The 21,123-nt window shown below is 42.0% G+C and overlaps 1 protein-coding gene across 1 annotated transcript in view; it reads left to right on the plus strand.

Moving 5' to 3' along the window:
• The window catches only part of strc1 (stereocilin 1), an 83,855-nt gene that overhangs the window by 52,927 nt on the left and 9,805 nt on the right, over nt 1-21,123 (plus strand). Inside the window, exons 17-24 of the mRNA XM_087981440.1 lie at nt 897-985; nt 3,687-3,822; nt 6,349-6,545; nt 9,773-9,863; nt 12,424-12,613; nt 13,006-13,175; nt 16,766-16,921; nt 20,400-20,542. Of these exons, the coding sequence (XP_087837566.1) occupies nt 897-985; nt 3,687-3,822; nt 6,349-6,545; nt 9,773-9,863; nt 12,424-12,613; nt 13,006-13,175; nt 16,766-16,921; nt 20,400-20,542 (1,172 nt within the window). The remainder of the gene's footprint in view (nt 1-896; nt 986-3,686; nt 3,823-6,348; nt 6,546-9,772; nt 9,864-12,423; nt 12,614-13,005; nt 13,176-16,765; nt 16,922-20,399; nt 20,543-21,123) is intronic.

Below are 21,123 nucleotides of genomic sequence, written 5' to 3' on the forward strand. Positions count from 1 at the left end.
TCATAAGACAAGTCCTCTCATCCAGGAATCAACCAAAAAAAACCTTCACTTGCCTGTTTCGAATGCCAAGTATATCCTTCTTAAAGTAAGAGCTTCATACACCTGAGGGGAAGGGCATTCTAGATTACACCAACTCACGATGTAAGGAAAATGTTTCCTTACGCTATCTTTGTTTATACTGCTGGATTAGGCAAAAGAATCAACGTGGTACAGGTGTAAAAGGGCATGCAAGAATAGAAAGGCTTGGAGGTGTATATACCCATTTGAAGGTGACAGTACAAGCTGATAAAATGTCTTTTTGCCGAACCCTTGACTTTAGATTAGAGATGTGGTATGAAAGCAAAGACATTATGCTGGTTAGACTTCAGTCAGAGTATTCTGTCTGATTCTAGACAGCACACTTTGGAGGGATGTCAGGGCCTCTGAGATGTCATTTCTGAAAATGGTAATGGGATAAGGCACTTTCGCCCTGTAGAAAGAATGACAAGGGTGGGATTGTTCTCCTAAACAGAAGATTTAACAGAGGTGTTCAAACTATGAAGGATTTTGATTTGAGTAGATGCAAAGAAACTTCTCAGCAATGCAAAGGTCAGGAACAGGTGATAGATTTAAAATGATGCACAAAAAAGCCATGCAGGAGTTAAAGGAATAATGTTTTATAGGACTATGGTGAAACAGCAGGAGGTTTGAGTCTAATTAGAATAGTCTTTCAAAGCACCAGCACAGTTATCTTGGGCTGAATAGCCTCTTCCTGTGCTTTCTAATTCCATGTTTTAAACCAGAACAAGGCTGTCTGTTAGCTCGAGCATGGAAGAATTTTCACTTATTTTGAAATTTGCCAGGATTAAATGTAATATTGAAACACTTAAGGCAACATCTTGCCCTTATTTTAACAGAGGAGTTGCATTTTGGAAGCAATGAATGGATTTGTCCTTTCCATGGAGACCATGCAAAGCATGCGACCTCAGCTGCTGTTTGACCTTCAGTAAGTAACAATTCAATGTCAGCTGAAAATAACTGGATGTAAAGATTGCTATATGATTTGAAAACAGCTACTACAAAATATTTACAGCACAGAAACAGACCAGTCAGTCCAACAGAGATCATTGCATACTTAGATATAGTGTCATATGGAAAGGAACAAAGGTAGAATGGGAGTAAATGTTCTAAACTGGGAGAAGGCAAACTATACAAGGCTTAGAGATGATCTGACAAAGGTGACTGGTTACAGCACCTCAAAGGAAAGTCAGTGGCAATTCAATGTGGATCGTTCCAAATTTAGATTCTATGATTAGGTTTTAAGAAGGAAATTAGGAAAGCAAAGAGAGAATATGAAAAAAGGGTAAAATTAAGGTTTTATCTGTACATTGAAAGGGTTCAAAAAAGATTTACAAGGATGTTGCAAGGGTTGGAGGGTTTGAGTTACAGAGAGAGGTTGAATAGGCTGGGGCTCTCACCCCTGGAGAGTCCGAGGCTGAGGGGTGACCTTACGGCATGGATAGAGTAAATAGACAAGGTCTTTACCCCAGGGTGGGAGAGTCCAAAACTAGAGGGCATAGGATTAAGGTGAGAGGGGAAAGATATAAAAGGGACCCAAGGGGCAACCTTTTCACACAGAGGGTGGTGTGTGTATGGAATGAGCTGCCAGAGGAAGTAATGGAGGCTAGTACAATTACAACATTTAAAATGCATCTGGACAGGTATATGAATAGGAAGGATTTAGAGGATTGGGGCCAAGTATGGCAAATGGGACTAGATTTATTTAGGATATCTAGTTGGGATAGACGAGTTGGACTGAAGGGTCTGTTTCTGTGCTGTACATCTCTATTACTCTATTAAGAGCAAGAGGATGATCAAGGAAAGGTTAGACCCTATCAGAGATGTATGTGGTTAACTTGTACATGAATGCAGATGAGTTTGGCAGGGTTTGAAATAAGTTTTTTATTGTCCTCTCAAAGATGAAGGAGGTTGTTCTGGTGAAAGCAGAGTGTGAAATATTAGAAGAAATAAGCATATATAGACAAGTTAGGGTTGAGTTAGGGTTAGTTACAGTAATGGCAGAATTAACCTCCTTGAATATGGATGAATCATTAGGGCTGAATGAAGTGCATCTAGGCTGTTAAACCAAGGAGGAAATAGCAGATCCTGAGAATTGGAAGTCTGCACATTTTGTAGTGTTATTCAAAAAGGGTGCAAGGGTCAGACTAAATTATTATAGTCCGGTCAGTCTGACCTTGGTGACAGGCAAATTACTGGATTGAATACTGAGAGCTAGGATTCACTGTTACTTGGAGAGGCAGAGATTTGTCAAGGATAGTCATCATGGTTTTGTTAAGGGAAGCATGGGTCTTACAAACTTAATTCAAGATTTGAGGAAGTAGTAAGGAGGATTAGTGAGGGTATTGCAGTCGATGCCTTCTACATGGATTTTAGTAAGGCATTTGACTAAGTCCCTCATGGCAGACTGTGAACTTTGTGGATGATGCAAGTATTGGCTGTGTAGTTGGTAATAAAGAGGATGGCTGTTGGCTTTCGGAAGATATTAGTAGTTTAGTTGAGTGGGTGGAAATGTAGCAAATGGAATTCAATTTGGAGAAAACAGGTTATAAAAGCAAGAGGGTATGTGATAAATGGGAGGGTATGAAGAGGGCTCAAGGAATTGAGAAACTTTGAAGTGCATGTCCACAGCCGCAGAAAGTGGAGGGCAGGTAGTTAAGGTGGTAAATGGGACGTTTTTCTTCACTACGCGAAGAATTGAATACAAGATCAAAGATGTAAGCCACAGGTAGGATCTGTGTACGGTGTGGTCACCACGAATACAGGAAGGACATAATTGCTTTAGAGACAGTACAGAGGAGATTTACAGGACTGTTGCCAAGGTTTGTAAATTGCAGGTGTAAGAAGACATTGGATGGGCTAGCATTATTCTGCTTTGATTAGAGGAGGCTGAGGGATGATGTAATTAAGTTGTATAAAATAGTGAGGGCTTTGGGTAGATCCTGTCTCCCCTTGTGGGGTAGTCAGTTACCAGGAGGCATAGATTCAGAGGAATCTATTTTTCACCCAGAGGGTGCTGGGTGCCTGGAACCCATTGTCCAGTTTGCTGGTCGAGGTAGGAACGCTCAATTCATTTGAAAATGAACCTGGACCTACCCCTGAAGAAATGCAACCTGCAAGGCTACAGACAGGGTGTTGGTAACTGGGATTAGAATGGTGGGGCTGTTTTATTCAGCTGTTACAAGCATGATGGGGTGAATGACCTCTTCCTGTGCTGTGACTTTGCTATGGTTCTAACAGGTCCATGCTGGTATTTATGCTTCATATAAGCTTCCTCACTTCCTTTTTCTCACAACTATCCTCCTATTCCTTTCTCCTTCATGTGTTATTCCAGCTTCCCATTAAATGTATCCATTTCATTTGCGTCAACTATTTCCTATGACAGACAGTTCCATGCCCTTACCGGTATAGGAGGTTTCTCATGGATGCCTTGTTAGATATATCAGCGAATGTCTTGTGTTTACAGCCCTGTAATTCTGGTTTTTTCCCCCAAATGAAAGATCTTCTGTAAGTCTACCCTAGCAAACCAGTTCACATGATTGGCAGTCTTAATCGTGTCTCCTCTTAGCCTTCTTGAAAAAGGAGCCCAAACCTGTTTGATCTTTCAGGTCATTGACCTTTTTTTCCAGATTGTTGAAAATGAGAAGATTTTCGAACAACATGACACAGAGATTGCTGCATATCCTGGTAGAGAATCCAATTCCTTTCTTAAAGATCCCAAGTTCAAAGCAGAGCCTGATGGTAGACTGGATTTTACAAGTATTGGTAAGATGTGAACTCTGTCACCATTGGTGAGACATCTCAATGTAACAGAAAAATAATATATGGCATGCCGTTTTATCCATTGCTAATTTATATTGACCAAATTGGATATAATAGCTTGCATTTGTATGATGTGGAGGAGCCGGTGTTGGACTGGAGTGGACAAAGTTAAAAATTACACAACACCAGGTTACAGTCCAGCACGTTTATTTGGAAGCACTAGCTTTCGGAGCGCTGCTCCTTCAGGTACACTGTGGTGCAGGATCATAAGACACAAAGTTTATATCAAAAGATTACAGTGTCATGCAACTGAAACAGACATCTGAAGGTGCTTAAGGGTGCCCTCAAAAGAACAAGGTACGATGTTCAACTCATCAATCGTCAGTTCTGATGTGCCACAGTGAGAAACCAGAATGACCTCCTCAGGAGACAGACACTGGATGCAATTGATAGTATACCCTTTGTTGTCCAGTACTTCTCAGGACCGGAGAAATTACACGATGTTCTTCGCAGCTTGCAACACATTATCGATGGGGATGTGCACCTTGCCAAGATCTTTCCTATTTCTCCGCGTCTTGCCTTTAAACAACCGCTAAACCTTAAAAAGACTATTGTTCGCAACAAACTGCCCTGCCTTCATGACATCAACCACAGCACCATACAATCCTGTCATGGCAGCCAGTGTAAGACATGTCAAAGTGTCTACACAAGTATCACCATTACACCTGGGGACACCACCCATCATGTACACAGCAGGTACTCATGTGATTCGGCCAACTTTACCTATCTCATATGCTGCAGGCAAGGATGCCCCTAGGCATGGTACATTGGTGAGACCAAGGAGATGCTATGACAATGGATGAATAGATACCATGCAGCAATTTCCAGACAGGCGTGTTCCCTCCCAGTCGGGGAACACTTCAGCAGTCAGGGACCTTCGGCCTTGGATCTTCGGGTGACCATCCTCCAAGGTGGACTTCGAGAGGCACAACAGCGCAGAGTGGCCAAGCAGAGGCTGATAGCCAAGTTCAGAACCCATGAGGATGGCCTCAACTGGGACCTTTGGTTCATGTCACACTACAGGTGACCCCACTACACTATATAGTCTCTCTCTCTCTCTCTCTCTCTCTCTCTCACACACACACACACACACACACACACACACACACACACACACACGAACATACTGACAGAGTCAAGCAGACACTCTCTCTCTCTCTTTCTCCCCCCCCCCCCCCCCACTCACACACACACACCCTCCCTCTCGCAGGCTTATACTCCATCATATTCTCTCACACATTTTACCAAGCATGCACACACGCAAACGCACAAACACACACACTGTTTCTCTCTTACACGCGCACATATAAGTCTATGGGGTGAATTTGCATTTGCAGGATTATATTTGCAGGTGCATTTTGCTCAATCTGCAGGCAGTCAATCAATCCATGTAATATTTTATAAGTTCCTACTTTAGAAATAGAACAAGTCTGACTCAAGTTTGGGATACAGACAGGCTCTAACCTCAAACCTTTAATGTATTGTCTGAACTGACATGTCACTTTTTTTTATAAAACCTTAAGTTATCTCAAGAATGTGACTTAAAAGAAGTTCTGGGATTTACATACTAATGAACCAAAACCTGCAACCCATTCTAAAAGATGAAAGACTTAACGCAATCTAGGTTTGTTCAATATATCATTTCGGTTGCATGACACTGCAATCTTCTGCTATAAATTCTGTGTCTTATGATCCTGCTCCACAGCTACCGGATAAAGGAGCAGCCCTCTGAAAGAAAGTGCTTTCACATAAACCTGTTGGACTATAACCTGGTGGTGTGTGATTTTTAACTTTGCAGTTATATAGCATCTTTAACACATCTAATCATAGCATCGCCAATATTGTGGCTCTTCCACATCTCTGGAAAGTTAGGATGAATTTTGTGCTTACGTCTTTAGAGTGGGACTGAAACCACCAAACCTCTGACTTCAAGGCAAAAGTCCTACCATTGAACTGCACCTAGTACTTCAATAACCAATAGCTGCAAATAACAAATTCCAGAGAAATGGGTAAACACACTTTCTGTTTTAGGAAGTAGTCTGTTGGTGATTGGGCTACATTTTTGGACAATCCGCTTAAAGACTAAATCATAACCCTGAACATAATTACATTTTCTTTTTAGATGCATCTGTGAAATTGGACCTTCCATAGTATCTGTTTTCAAATAGCATGTATTTAGTTGATATTCAGAACTCCCAAAGGAAATCTTAACATGGAATTATTCAGGACTCTTGAATTATTATCACGTCGGTGAAGGAATCATCTCGAGACACTTAGCAAAGATGCACTTAAATTTCATTTAGATTAAATCCACAAAAATTCCTCAAATATTTCTGACTGCCTCAAAGCATGTTGAGATGAATTAGCATTATGATATTTTTATATTTTAAAAAGTGTTTGTGTAATTTTCAGTCAGGTTGACCTAGAGCTGGCTGATTTCCTAATATATATCTATCTTTTAATTTTCAGGATTTGTATGATAGACGGTTTTCTAAAGCCGAGTTTAATTTACTGGGACATGCCCTAGCTTTTGTTTCTGATGAAATATTCATGGCCATTTCCCAAGCAGAGATGAAGGCAAATTTATTGAAGATTAAAGATTACTGCTTTGACAGAGGAAAGAAATTTCTGTTGGGAGATATGTTGACTAAAGACACCATGTTTGGGTAAGTAGTGCCATAGAGCTGGAAGATTCCCTCCTCACTCATATTAGGTTCGTATATTAAACTGACTTCCTAAAAAGGGAATAACAAAAGGCAACAAGTAGTAATGTCACACTCCTGAGTGGAACTGCGATGACAAGGTAGTTCTGACTGGGAGTAGAACCATGGTCATGTTATTGTGCTAGTAGTCTAAAGGCCTGGACCAATGTTCTGGAGCTGTGAGCAAATCATGCTATTGGGATAAAATACTAGTATCATTTATTATGATTATGGAATTAAGCCATGAAAACTAAATCTGATTCAATGATATCTATCAGGAGAGGAGATCTGCCAATTTGCATCTCTAGAAATGTACTCAGTCTGGATTGTTAACTGCCTTCTGAAAAGACATACCAAAATCTTTCAGAATAAAAGTGCTGTGAAAATGTTTAATATTTTAATTTTGTTCTGTCCAAACTGGTTTTTGACTCTGCTATGTCAGCCAAAGAGTTTGAGGAAGGGTGGGACTTGCAGGAGATTTACCCCAGTGAAAACAACATGGATGAATATGATTCAGCACGAGCCTCTCTTGGGCAATTAGGGATGAACAATAAATGGGGGCTCCCCAAGAGCAAATAGAAACAAAATTCATGCCTGTGGGTTACATTATTGTAATTGACTAGCATTGATTTAGACACATTGTTTTATTATGTGATAATCTCATGTCAGAGTCTGGGACAGTGGAGTATGTCAGGCCCTATAGCCAGGACTTGGGGCTCTAGAAAGCCCACTGTACTTGGGTTGGGTGTGGGGCCGCTGTGCTCAGGTCAGGGATCTTGTCCAAGAGCAGCACAAAATCTGTGATGTCTGTCCCCTGTGCTGCCTCCACTCACTGTATTTTTGGTTCTGATCTTACTGAATGATGGAGCAGGCTTGAGCCAAATGGCGTGCTCCTAAGTCATATGTTAGTATGTGCATATTTGGATTGAGTAATTGTCCTGCTGTAATTTCTCTCCGTTCCTTTTGTTGTTCCTAGATACTAGCTTTAAAGAGACTGTAGTCTATTTGTTGTTATAGAGGTTATGTTGAAGTACATTGAGGTAAGTTTTTTGCAAGTCCCACCCTTCCAACTCAATTGAGTTCCAACTCAATTGAATTGAGTCAAAACCCAATTGAAAGGTTTTATTTTATGAGGTATGTTGTTTGGAAGAAACTTGGGATATCCATGCAGTATAGAATAGCAGTGAAGCAAAACATTCTATGCTCTGGAGTATAGGAGATTAATGTTGGATCTGATTGAGGTGTTTAACATGTTTTAAAAAGTCAGTAAGGTAGATATGGGCAATCTATTTCTTTGCACTTGGAAATAAAAAAAACAGTGAACATGACCTTGAGCTAGTTTATGTAGGAATAACATAATGTTTTCTCTCAAAGTGTAGTGGAAATGTTAAAACTCTTTCTTCAAAATCTGATACAAGTGGTCAGTTTGAGCTTTTAAGTTGGAAATTGATGGATAACCTTCAGTAAGACTTTCAAGGAATATGGAACTCAGGCACAAAAATAAGAGTTGAACTGCACATCAGTCATCTAATTTAATGGTGAACCAAACTTGAGAGTACGAATTAAACTAGTGCATGCAGACACAAGTTGGTCCTTATTTGAAGCTCAGATGCTTTATCAATTTTTAAATTCTATTGCAATTTAAAATTATTTAATTGTTTTAAAAAAAACATCCTGCTGTTTGGCAAGTGGAGTTTTTTGAATATTAGAAGCTTTCCATCATTACAGATTGAGAAGCCACAAGACTAAAAACCACTACACACAAATACACCACCACTGGCTGGAAGTTGTAACTGTCGTGTGACGCTTGTATAAGCTGCTTCTGTTATAAATGTGAAAATAGGAAATTGTAATTAAAGTTGACAGGAAGAACAAACGAACATAATATTTTAATACATTTCATACAAATCATATGACTGAGTCCTGTGCCTGTAGTATAATGCTCTGTGCTACTCTGATATAACAGCCAACCTGATATTTATTGTCTACAATTGCAGAAATTCACTGGACAATCGATCCCAAGATAATTTGAATTCAAGTATGTGTGAGATTTTAGTAACAATGGTGTTAACGCTGTCATCAAATTAGCAAAGGAATTTTCTCCATTCAGCTTATATGTTTATAAAAATATGTTTATACAGAGCCTGTAAAACAATAATCCTCTTGAGGCACTTCACAGTGGTATTCTAAGACAAAATATGCCACATAAGAGGGTATAGGGCACATGACTCAAAGTGTGATCAGACGTTGTGAATATCTGAAAGGACAAAAGCAAGTAAAGAAGTGGAGCAGTTAATAGAGTGAATTCAGGAGCTCAGGGCCCTTGCAGCTGAACACTTGGCCACCAGTGACAGAACAATTAAAGTTGAAGGTGCTCAAGAGGCCATGATGAGAAGAAAGCTGATATCTTGGCGTTAGTCAGTCTGGAGGAGATTAGAAATAGGGAAGTGTAAGGTCATGGAGGAGTTTGAAAACAATGCTGAGAATTTTATATTTGAGGCATTGCTTAATCAGTAGAAAGTTTGGGCGGCACGATGGCTCAGTGGTTAGCACTGCTGCCTCACATCACCCAAATTCGATTCCAGCCTCTGGCAACTGTCTGTGTGGAGTTTGCACATTCTCCCCGTGTCTGCGTGGGTTTCCTCCGGATGCTCCAGTTTCCTCCCACAGTTCAAAGATGTGCAGGTCAGGTGAATTGGACATGCTAAATTGCCCATAGTGTTAGGTGCATTAGTCATAGGGAAAATGGTCTGGGTGGGTTACTCTTTGGAAGGTCGGTATGGACTGGTTGGGCCGAAGGGCCTGTTTCCACAGTGCAGGTAATCTAATCTAATCAAATCTTTAGGTCAGTGTGCACAGGGATGATTGGTGAACTGGATATGGTCCAAGTATTTTGGATGCTGTACATTTATAGAGAGTAGAACATGGGAGGGTACCCAGGTTTATTAAAGTTGTCTGTAGCTAACTAAAGTTTGAGGGTTTCAGCAGTAGATTAGCTGTAAAGTTACAAATATTAGACAACGGAGTTTTTAGTCGTCATAGTCAAACTTCAATTTAAAGAAATGCTTTCTAAACACTTCTTTGTAGGAATTATGAGAGTTTAATATCAAACTCTGGCATAAAGTTGTCTTAAATTTAATATGTATGAAATGCATCAATTAATGTAATTTTACATTATTTTCATTTTCCAGTGTTACAACAAATTGGACCTCGCTGACCTTGGATAAGATAGACCGCCTGGTTTTCTTCCTTTCAATTGATAATTTACAGAAGATTCCTCAGGTAAAAATCTCTAATACACATTAAAATGTGTATACTCAGGTTACACCTTATTTCCACTAACTGTATTTCTAGACACCACAGTTGTGGAAGGCTTTAATGATCTTGAGAAAGAATGCAGCACAGAGTTTTTGCACAACACTGGCGCTAAAAGGGTTAAATTATTAAGACACGTAAACAGTGGCTTGTGCTTCCTTCCATTGAGATTATATAATTGTGGTATTACACTTAAAGGATGTATTAGGATCAATAGAGAGAAATTATATCCTTTAGTGAGTAGGGAGTCCAGAACGAGGGGACAGAACCTTAAAACTAGAGCTGGGCTATTTAGGGATGATGTCAGAAGGCACTTTCTCATAAGAAGGATAGTTGGAATCTGAAACCCCCTTACACACACACACACACACACAGTTGTCTGGAGATTAATTGAAACATTTAAAATTAAAGGGTAGACGGATTTTTGTTGGGAAAGCATATTCAGGGGTATGGAGCAAAGACTGATAAGTGGAATTGAGTTACAGGTCAAGTTTAATCAAATTGAATTGTAGAGCAGCTGTACAGGATGTTGGTTAGGCCACTTTTGGAATATTGCATCTTTTCAGAAGGATGTTGTGAAACTTGAAAGAGTTTGTGGGCGGCACGGTGGCACAGTGGTTAGCACTGCTGCCTCACAGCGCCTGAGACCCGGGTTCAATTCCCGCCTCAGGCGACTGACTGTGTGGAGTTTGCACGTTCTCCCCGTGTCTGCGTGGGTTTCCTCCGGGTGATCCGGTTTCCTCCCACAGTCCAAAGATGTGCAGGGTCAGGTGAATTGGCCATGCTAAATTGCCCGTAGTGTTAGGTAAGGGGTAAATGTAGGGGTATGGGTGGGTTTCGCTTCGGCGGGTCGGTGTGGACTTGTTGGGCCGAAGGGCCTGTTTCCACACTGTAATGTAATCTAATGTAATCTAATCTAAAAAAAAAGTTCAGAAAAGATTTACAAGGATGTTGCCAGGGTTGGAGAATTTGAGATATAGGGAGAGGTTGAATAGGCGGGGGCTGTTTTCCCTGGAGGTCAGAGGCTGAGGGGTGACCTCATAGAGGTTTAAAAAATCATGAGGGGCATGGATAGGGTAAATAGACAAAGTCTCTTCCCTGGGGTGAGGGAATCCAGAACTAGAGGGTATAGGTTTAGGGTGAGAGGGGAAAGATATAAGGGGCAAGTTTTTCACGCAGAGGGTGGTATGTGTATGGAATGAGCTGCCAGAGGAAGTGGTGGAGGCTAATACAATTGCAACATTTAAAAGGCATCTGGATGGGTATATGAATAGAAAGGATATGGGCCGGGGTGCTGGCAAGTGGAACGAGATATGGTTGGGATATCTGGTTGGCATGGACGAGTGGACCAAAGGGTCTGATTCCGTGCTGTACTTCTCTATGAAACTATGATTCTAATAGTGACAAGAGTTTGGACAGTCTCCTCCTGTTTCTGTTTTTCTAAGAAAACTTTGTGCTACAGGATGCTGCCTGGACTGGAGAGGATGTCTTATGAAGACAGATTGAGGGAGCAAAAAAGCATGAGAGGTGACTTGATAGAGGTGTACAAGATGATGAGAGTCATAGATACAGAGAATAGCTAGAGACTTTTTCCCAGGGCAGAAATGGCTATTACAAGGAGGCATAATTTTAAGGTGAATGGAGGAAGGTTCAGGCGAGATGTCAGAGGTGGGTTCTTTACACAGAGAGTGGTAGATGTGTGGAATGCACTGCCAGCGGTGGTAATAAAGTCAGATACATTAGGATAGGCACATGGATGAAAGTAAAATGAAGGGTATGTAGGTTAGTTTGATCTTCAAGTAGGATAAAAGGTTGGCACCATATCAAGGGCCAAAGGGCCTGTACTGTGCGGCGCTGTTCTATGTTCTTTGGCAATGACTGACTTTTCCAGTCTGCAGGACCGACAAGTCGAAAGTTCTGTGCTGTAAATGCTGTGTGTTGTGACTGTATTTAATTTAATTACTAAGTACAGAGGAGAAAGTGAGGACTGCAGATGCTGGAGATCAGAGCTGAAAATGTGTTGCTGGATAAAGCGCAGCAGGTCAGGCAGCATCCAAGGAGCAGGAGAATTCACTAAGTGCAGACCAGTGTACAAAGAAAGCTGATATGGGAGTATAGAAGCTGCATTGTAGATAGTGCTTATAACTCTGTGTGGTTTGGTAGGTTGGGAGGATAATTTTGCTGTGGGTTGGATTGTACACTTGGAAAACTTTGAGGAGGGGGCAATGTGAGGGGATGGTTGCAAAGATAGAACAGAGGAAGGAAAGAGATTGCAGGATTGTTGGAGCACCTGGAAGGAACAATCTTGGTGATTGGGATAATTGACAAGGAGATACCAGTGTACATGAATCAGTAATTTGGAAAAGTTCATTGTGAGGTAGGGGCAGTAATTCAGTGTCGAAGGAAGCACTTCGATCTGTGTGTTTGTTGACTGATTAAAGATTCTCCATCAATGGAATAAGAAGATTCAACTATCAGATATAGTAAATAGAAAATGTAAAGTATTTCACTGCTCTTGTGGTTTCAGAATGTTTTGATCATGGAGAGGATTGAGATGTTGTTTCACAGCCAAAAACAGTGGGAAGAGAGTGACTTTGGTTCTGCCTGCCTGCAGAAAATGGAGACTTCTGATCTTGATGACCTCTTTAGAAAGCAACAAATATTATTGCAGACCTCAGCCAGACTTCTCAGTGCAAAGCGGCTACAGACCAAAAATGGTGAGACTGGTCACGCTATATTTGCAATTTACTTCCTTCAGCTGTCTTCGTCCTATGTCCTGGAATCCTTCCTTTACCCCTGTTTCTTGGCTTCTCTTTCCTCTTTTAAGATACTCTCTCTGACTTGTAAGATTGCAGTTTGCATCTGGATTTATCCTAAAGAAAAAGTGTACGTATTTCTAGTCTTTTCCGGCTGCATGTTCTTCAAACCAACTTCTGTCACTGCCACCTTTGAACCCAGCACTGGGGCTGCAGAGTAAAAGGGTGGGGGTATTAACTTGTTATCAGGTAATCTTATCTTAGTAAATGGTGCACAAAGGTTGGGGAGATACAAAAATAAGAAAGAAGTCCATGCCACATATTGACTACTAATATTACATGTCTTCTGCTAGATCTTGTCCTGAGTTGCAATGCAGTCCGAACCACCCTTCCATCGGTATGGACCATTGATTTGTTGACTGGCATGTCCAATGACGACTTCGTCAGCTGTTTGGAATTGTTTGGTCAAGATCCTCACTTCCAATCATTTGAACTGTTTCAACTCATGGAGAGGGTTAAGCAGGTAAAAATATTACACAGCGTGGTATTTGGCTTTATACAATGGGTAACTGGTTAATTATTGGGGGGGGGGAAACAAAGAGCAAAGGTTTTTCTGATGGGGTGAAATGACGGAGTGTTGGAGGAAGATTGCAAGGAGCAGAAACTCTGTTCGCCGAGCTGGGAATTTGTGTTGCAGACATTTCGTCCCCTGTCTAGGTGACATCCTCAGTGCTTGTGAGCCTCCTGTGAAGCGCTTCTGTGATCTTTCCTCCGGCATTTGTAGTGGTTTGAATCTGCCGCTTCCGGTTGTCAGTTCCAGCTGTCCGCTGCAGTGGTCGGTATATTGGGTCCAGATCGACGTGCTTATTGATTGAATCTGTGGATGAGTGCCATGCCTCTAGGAATTCCCTGGCTGTTCTCTGTTTGGCTTGTCCTATAATAGTTACTATTATAGGACAAGCCAAACAGAACAACCAGGGAATTCCTAGAGGCATGGCACTCATCCACAGATTCAATCAATAAGCACGTCGATCTGGACCCAATATACCGACCACTGCAGCGGACAGCTGGAACTGACAACCGGAAGCGGCAGATTCAAACCACTACAAATGCCGGAGGAAAGATCACAGAAGCGCTTCACAGGAGGCTCCCAAGCACTGAGGATGTCACCTTGACAGGGGACGAAATGTCTGCAACACAAATTCCCAGCTTGGCGAACAGAACCACAACAATGAGCACCCGAGCTACAAATCTTCTCACAGACTTTGAGCAGAAACACTATCATGGACCTTTTGGAGCTCGGTGGCCTGATTTTCTCTCTATTTCTATGCACCTCACGTTTTATTATAATTTGTTCTGCTCATGAAGATCCTGATGGTTTTTGGAATGTCTTAGTGCTTTTTGGAGTCCATTGGAGGTGAATGTCCTACATATTGTTGTGCTTCTGTTCGCCGAGCTGGAAGTTTTTGTTGCAAACATTTCGTCCCCTGGCTAGGCGACATCATCAGTGCTTGGGAGCCTCCTGCGAAGCGCTTCTTTGATGTTTCCTCCGGTGTTTATAGTGGTCTGTCCCTGCCGCTTCCGGTTGTCAGTTTCAGCTGTCCGCTGTAGTGGTTGGTATATTGGGTCCAGGTCGATGTGTTTGTTGATGGAGTTTGTGGATGAATGCCATGCCTCTAGGAATTCCCTGGCTGTTCTCTGTCTGGCTTGCCCTATGATAGTAGTGTTGTCCCAGTCGAATTCATGTTGCTTGTTGTCTGCGTGTGTGGCTACTAAGGATAGCTGGTCGTGTCGTTTCGTGGCTAGTTGATGTTCATGTATGCGGATTGTTAGCTGTCTTCCTGTTTGTCCTATATAGTGTTTTGTGCAGTCCTTGCATGGTATTTTGTACACTACATTCGTCTTGCTCATGTTGGGTATCGGGTCCTTCGTTCTGGTGAGTTGTTGTCTGAGCGAGGCTGTTGGTTTGTGTGCCGTTATGAGTCCTAGGGGTCGCAGTAGTCTGGCTGTCAGTTCCGAGATGCTCCTGATGTATGGTAGTGTGGCTAGTCCTTTTGGTTGTGGTATGTCCTTGTTCCGTGGTCTTTCTCTTAGGCATCTGTTGATGAAGTTGCGCGGGTATCCGTTTTTGGCGAATACCTTGTATAGGTGTTCCTCTTCTTCTTTTTGCAGTTCTGGTGTACTGCAGTGTGTTGTGGCCCTTTTGAATAGTGTCCTGATGCAGCTTCGTTTGTGTGTGTTGGGGTGGTTACTTTCATAGTTTAGGACTTCGTCTGTGTGTGTGGCTTTCCTGTATACCCTTGTGGTGAATTCTCCGTTTGGTGTTCTCTGTACCATCACGTCTAGGAATGGTAGTTGGCTATCCTTTTCTTCTTCTCTCGTGAATCGGATTCCTGTGAGTGTGGCGTTGATGATCCGGTGTGTTTTTTCTATTTCCGTGTTTTTAATGAATACGAACGTATAGGAACACCTATACAAGGTATTCACCAAAAACGGATACCCGCGCAACTTCATCAACAGATGCCTAAGAGAAAGACCACGGAACAAGGACATACCACAACCAAAAGGACTAGCCACACTACCATACATCAGGAGCATCTCAGAACTGACAGCCAGACTACTGCGACCCCTAGGACTCATAACGGCACACAAACCAACAGCCACGCTCAGATAACAACTCACCAGAACGAAGGACCCGATACCCAACATGAGCAAGACGAATGTAGTGTACAAAATCCCATGCAAGGACTGCACGAATCACTATATAGGACAAACAGGAAGACAGCTAACAATCCGCATACATGAACATCAACTAGCCACGAAACGACACGACCAGCTATCCTTAGTAGCCACACACACAGACAACAAGCAACATGAATTCGACTGGGACAACACTACTATCATAGGGCAAGCCAGACAGAGAACAGCCAGGGAATTCCTAGAGGCATGGCATTCATCCACAAACTCCATCAACAAACACATCGACCTGGACCCAATACACCAACCACTACAGCGGACAGCTGAAACTGACAACCGGAAGCGGCAGGGACAGACCACTATAAACACCAGAGGAAACATCAAAGAAGCGCTTCGCAGGAGGCTCCCAAGCACTGATGATGTCGCCTAGCCAGGGGACGAAACGTTTGCAACAAAAACTTCCAGCTCGGCGAACAGAACCACAACAATGAGCACCCGAGCTACAAATCTTCACACAAACTATGTCCTACATATGTTGCTCAGGTACATATTCTTCACATATAACCTGAGACCATGAGTGCTAATGGACTTTTTCACATATATCGCACATAATCAACTTGAAATCCACAGGTTATAGTAGAGAGCAGCCACAAGAGGGAACACTGGCTGATGTTGTTCTTCCTGGAGACATTGTAACCAAATGTAATATTCCACTGGTTGCTTTATCTGACAACACCTATTCATACCAGTCTGGTGCTGAATCTGGTAATGTTTTAGCTTCTGCATTTCAGCACCAGACCACTCAATTTGTGTAAACCTAAGCCATCAGGGTAACTAAGTGCTTTGATACTGATGTGGTTTGGTGTTGACAAGAAGCTTTTATTCCTTTCTTTCATTCCGTTCATTTCCTTCTGTCTTTAAGACAGAGACAGATAGGTTCTTGATTAGTAAGGGAATCAAGGTTTATGAGGAAAAGGGAGGAGAAACGGGTTCAGAAACATATCATCCACGATCGACTGGCAGAACAGACTCAAATGGCCGAATGGTCTACTTTTGCTTCTGTGTCTTTGGATCTTTCTCCTGTAAATGCAGCTATTTTGATCGTCTGAACTAACCCAAGTAGAGCACATTCAATGTTAGCACAAGTTTCTCTTGAATTCCAATTGGAATTTTCAGTGACTACCTGACATTTATGGACCCTAGTTATGGACTCTGTCATATGTGGAAACATCTATTACACTGTCAAACCATTGATAGTCTTTCAAACCACTTCGGCTTACAGCTCAGCCTTCTTGTTTCTAGAGGAAAAAGCCACAGGTTGGTCAGTCTTGCCATGGATAACCTCTCAGTTTTGTTAAATCCCTTGTACTCTGTAGCGTTCATTATAAAGTTATTACAGAATAATTCTCTCCTCAGATTTACAGACCCGTGTCGGCAATGCCACCCAAGGTGATTGAGCAGCTGGGGCAAATAGCGACTCAGTTCACAGAAAAGGATCTAACGAGGTTGGACCTGTCAGACCTTGGAGCAGTGACGGCTCTAGGTAAAATTGCAGAATGGAGCCAGAAAAAGGTAGCTTATGCCTGTTGACTGATGAAAGTGAGAAACAACGATTTTTATTTCTGTAGCAACTTTCATATCCTCGCGACATCCAATTACAGTCACTGTCTTGATTTTGATTAGTCAGCACTGTTGGAAATCTCATGGTCAGTTTTGAATAGGAAGCTCATAAATAGCAGTGTGATAATGATCAAATGATCAGTTTTTTGCAATGTTGATTGAAGGATAAATATTGCCCAGGATACTAGGGAGAACGCCTCTGCTATTCTTTGAAATATTACCAAGGGATTGCTTTTGTACTCCTAAGGGCAGACTGGCCTTGGTATGACATCTTATCTAAAAGACAGCAGTTCAGAAAGTGCAGCACTCCCTCAGCCTCGATTTCTTTGGCCTTGAACCCACAAATTTCTGACTCAGATGTGAGAGTGCAACTATTTGAACCATGGCTGACACAGCAATGCCAAAATCAGCAGGTATACTGAACTATGCGTGGACACGGTAAAAATCAACCTGTTAGTATGTGCCCAAAATACATTGCTGTTGTGCAGCTTGATCTGGCTGACTAATCTGCATCCTGAAACCACGTACCTATTACGCCAGCTACATGTTTTGTAACCTTTGTACTCAGGTGATTGCACGTGATGCTTGTCTATTTAAATTTTTATGGTTTTCCTGGTGACTCAGCTGGTTATGTCAATGGGTATTGCACTGAACTGACTAGCAGAGGTCCCAGATTTGATTCAAAGTGTGTTCTGAGTAAGTTGATGTCTTACAATATAGATGCGACAATTGATATTTAACCCTTTGAGTGAAGAGATGATGGTCGAGGGATCCTGGTCCTGATTACTGTCCATTACCCATCTGCAGAGCAGGGGACTGAGTTGAAAGGTTGCCATGAGAAGGCCGTTTACTTTATCCAGTCTCTAAACTCAAAAATTTATTCCCTAACCTCACCACCACTTGCTCTGTTTAAAGACATTTCTAATGGGGATAGGTTTACAAGGTCACGAGAGGGCACTGGCAATCAGAATGTTGGTTTGAAATGTGTGTACTTCAATGCCAGCAGCATCCAGAATAAGGTGGGTGAAATTGCAGCATGGGTTGGTACCTGGGATTCCGATGTTGTGGCCATTTCAGAGACATGACTAGAGGGACAGGAATGGTTGTTGCAGATTCCAGGACTTATCTTAGCCTGCTGGACACATTTTCCTCATTCCTGAAGAAGGGCTCATGCCCGAAATGTCGATTCTCCTGCTCCTTGGATGCTGCCTGACCTGCGCTTTTCCAGCAACACATTTTCAGCTCTGATCTCCAGCATCTGCAGTCCTCACTGCAGAGGATGAGGCATGAAGGCTCAGTTAGGGGGCTTAAGAGTTATAAATTAGCCAGAAAATATCTAAAGGGAGGACTAAGAGGAGCCAGGAGCGGACATGAGAAGTTGTTGACGGATAGGATCAAGGAAAACCCTAAGTCCTTTGAGAAGTATATCAGGAACAAAAGAATGACAAGAGTAAGTTTGGGCCAATCAAAGATATTAATGGAAAGTTCTGTGTGGAATTTGAGGACAGAGGGGAAGTGATTAATGAGTACTTTTCGTCAGTATTCACATTGGAAAAGGGGAATGTTAGTGAGAATACAGAGATACAAGCTACAAGATTAGATGGGATTGTGGTTGATAAAAAGGAGGTTTAGCAATTTTAGAATATCTGAAAATAGATGGAATTTATCTTCAGATTCTCTGGGAAGCCAGGGAGGAGATTGCAAAGCCTTTGGCTTCGATTTTTATGTCATCATTGTTGACAGGAGTAGTGCCAGAAGACTGGAGGAGAGCAAATGTTGTGCCCTTGTTTAAGAAGGGGAGTCAGGACAACCCTGGTAATTATAGGCCCGTGAGCCTTACTTCGGTTGTGGGGAAGGTGTTGGAAAAGGTTATAAGAGAGAGGATTTATAACCATCTGGAAAGGAATGATTTGATTAGGGATAGTAAACACGGTTTTGTGAAGGGTAGATTGTGCTACACTAATCTTATTGAGTTCTTTGAGAAGGTGACAAAACAGGTGGATGAAGATAAAGCAGTTGATGTGGTGTATATGGATTTCAGTTAGGTATTTGATAAGGTTCCACACGGTAGGCAATTGCACAAAATAGAGTTTTGGGATTGAAGGTGAGTTAGCGGTTTGAATCAGAGCTGAAAGAAGACGGAGGGTGGTGGTTGATGGGAGATGTTCATCCTGGAGCCCAGTTACCAGTGGTGCGCCACAAGGATCTGTTTTGGGGCCACTGCTGTTAGTCATTTTTATAAATGATCTGGATGTGGGTGTAGACGGGTGGGTTAGTAAGTTTGCAGATGACTCTAAGGTAGGCAGAGTTGTGAATAGTGCTTAATGATTTGTGAGCTACTGAGGGACAGAGATAAGATGCAGAGCTGGGCTGAGAAGTGGCAAATGAAGCTTAATGTGGAAAAGTGTGAGGTAGATCACTTCAGAAGAAGTAAGAGGAATGCAGAGTACTAGGCTAATGGTAAAATTCTTGGCAGTGTAGATGAACAGAGAGTGTCCAGGTGCCTAAATCCCTGAACGTTGCCACTCAGGTTGATGAGATTGTTAAGAAGGCATGTGATGGGTTGGTGTTTATTGGTAGGTGGATTGAGTTTCCAGAGCCACAAGGTCATGCTCCAGCTGTACAAGACACTGGGAAGGCTGCATCTGGGGTATTGCATACAGTTTTGGTCACCACATTATAGGAAAGATGTGGGACCTTTGGAAAGGGTTCAGGGGAGATTTACTAGGATGTTGCATGGTATGGAAGGAAGGTCTTACGAGGAAAGACTGAGGGAACTGAGGCTGTTTTTGTTGGCAAGAAGGAGGTTGAGAGGTGGCTTAATCGAGACTTATAAGATAATCAGAGGGTAAGATAGGGTGGACAGCGAGAGCCTTTTTCCTCAAATAGTGAAGGCTAACATGAGGGGACATAGCTTTAAATTGAGGGGTGATAGATTTAGGACAGATATCAGGGATAGTTTCTTTACTCAGTAGTAGGGGCATGGAATGGCCTGGCTGCAACAGTAGTAGACTCGCCAATGTTAAGGGCATTTAAATGGGCATTGGACATACATATGGATAATAATGGAACGATGTGGGTTAGATGAGCATCAGATTAATTTCACAGGTCGGCGCAACATCGAGGGCCGAAGGGCCTGTAATGCGCTGTAAGATTCTATGTTCTAATGATTAATAATATGCTGACTGAAAGTTACTTTCCAACTGCTTGAAATTGAGAAATCTTAGTGTCTTGGTGAAGAGTAGGAGAATCTAATTGAGCTGGCATGTGTAAGATGGGCTGAAAGACCTTCTTTAGTGGATGAATCTGAGACAGATTTAGGGCCACAAAGTGGACATGTACAGATAAATGACTGTAAAGCCTTTGTGTTGCTACAAGAGAAATTGAATGAATTTCTGCACTCTAAAGAAGAATCTGATATTTGTTCCAGCTCACCGTACTATTTACAACCTTCCTGCGGGTCAACAGGCGCAGTGTAAATGAACTGGATTCTGTCAGCTTGGTAGCTCTGGGGCACCTTATTTGTGGCATCAAACAAGCAGATATCTCTGCAATAGACCCGATGCAATTTAGGTAAGCACCATCAAGATTACATTCTGCGGTACGATAGGTAAGTTAGTGTTTCAGAATTCCTTGTGTTTTCACATGTTAATGGTTCCAAACACAAGGCAGCTGACAATGTGGAAGGCTGAGCTGGGACCATATATGTGGCTCGATTTCAAATAGGAACAGATAGGTCAGAGATGATAGGAACAGTTCTCCTGTTTACATCTCTCAACTGATTGAAGACTGATGTGTTTTAAAAGTAAAAGTAAGATGCTGCAAATTTATGGACGGTAGAATGTGGGAAGACACCCAGATTTACCTGGAGGCTTTAAAAAACAAGGATTTATTATCAGCACCTGAATATATTTGCAACCACATCCATTCAGACACTCATGCAGACAACTACAAACATGCACAATCTCAAGAAACGCAATGTAACTATAAAAGGTTTGCATTTAGGTTTTGAAAGTTTTTGAGATCTCTGTCACACTGCTTTTTCTGAGATGAAATGTTACAGGCCTGTGACATTTTCCTTTGGTCTTCTGAAGGATAGATTCTGGAGTTTAAGGAGGACAAATTTGCTGTGGTTGGTTGCTTGCAGTAAGAGA

Source organism: Chiloscyllium plagiosum, unplaced genomic scaffold (genome assembly GCF_037043375.1).
Source record: "Chiloscyllium plagiosum isolate Xiang-an unplaced genomic scaffold, Cpla_swu_hap1 HiC_scaffold_39, whole genome shotgun sequence".
In the NCBI taxonomy this organism is placed as follows: Eukaryota; Metazoa; Chordata; class Chondrichthyes; order Orectolobiformes; family Hemiscylliidae; genus Chiloscyllium; species Chiloscyllium plagiosum.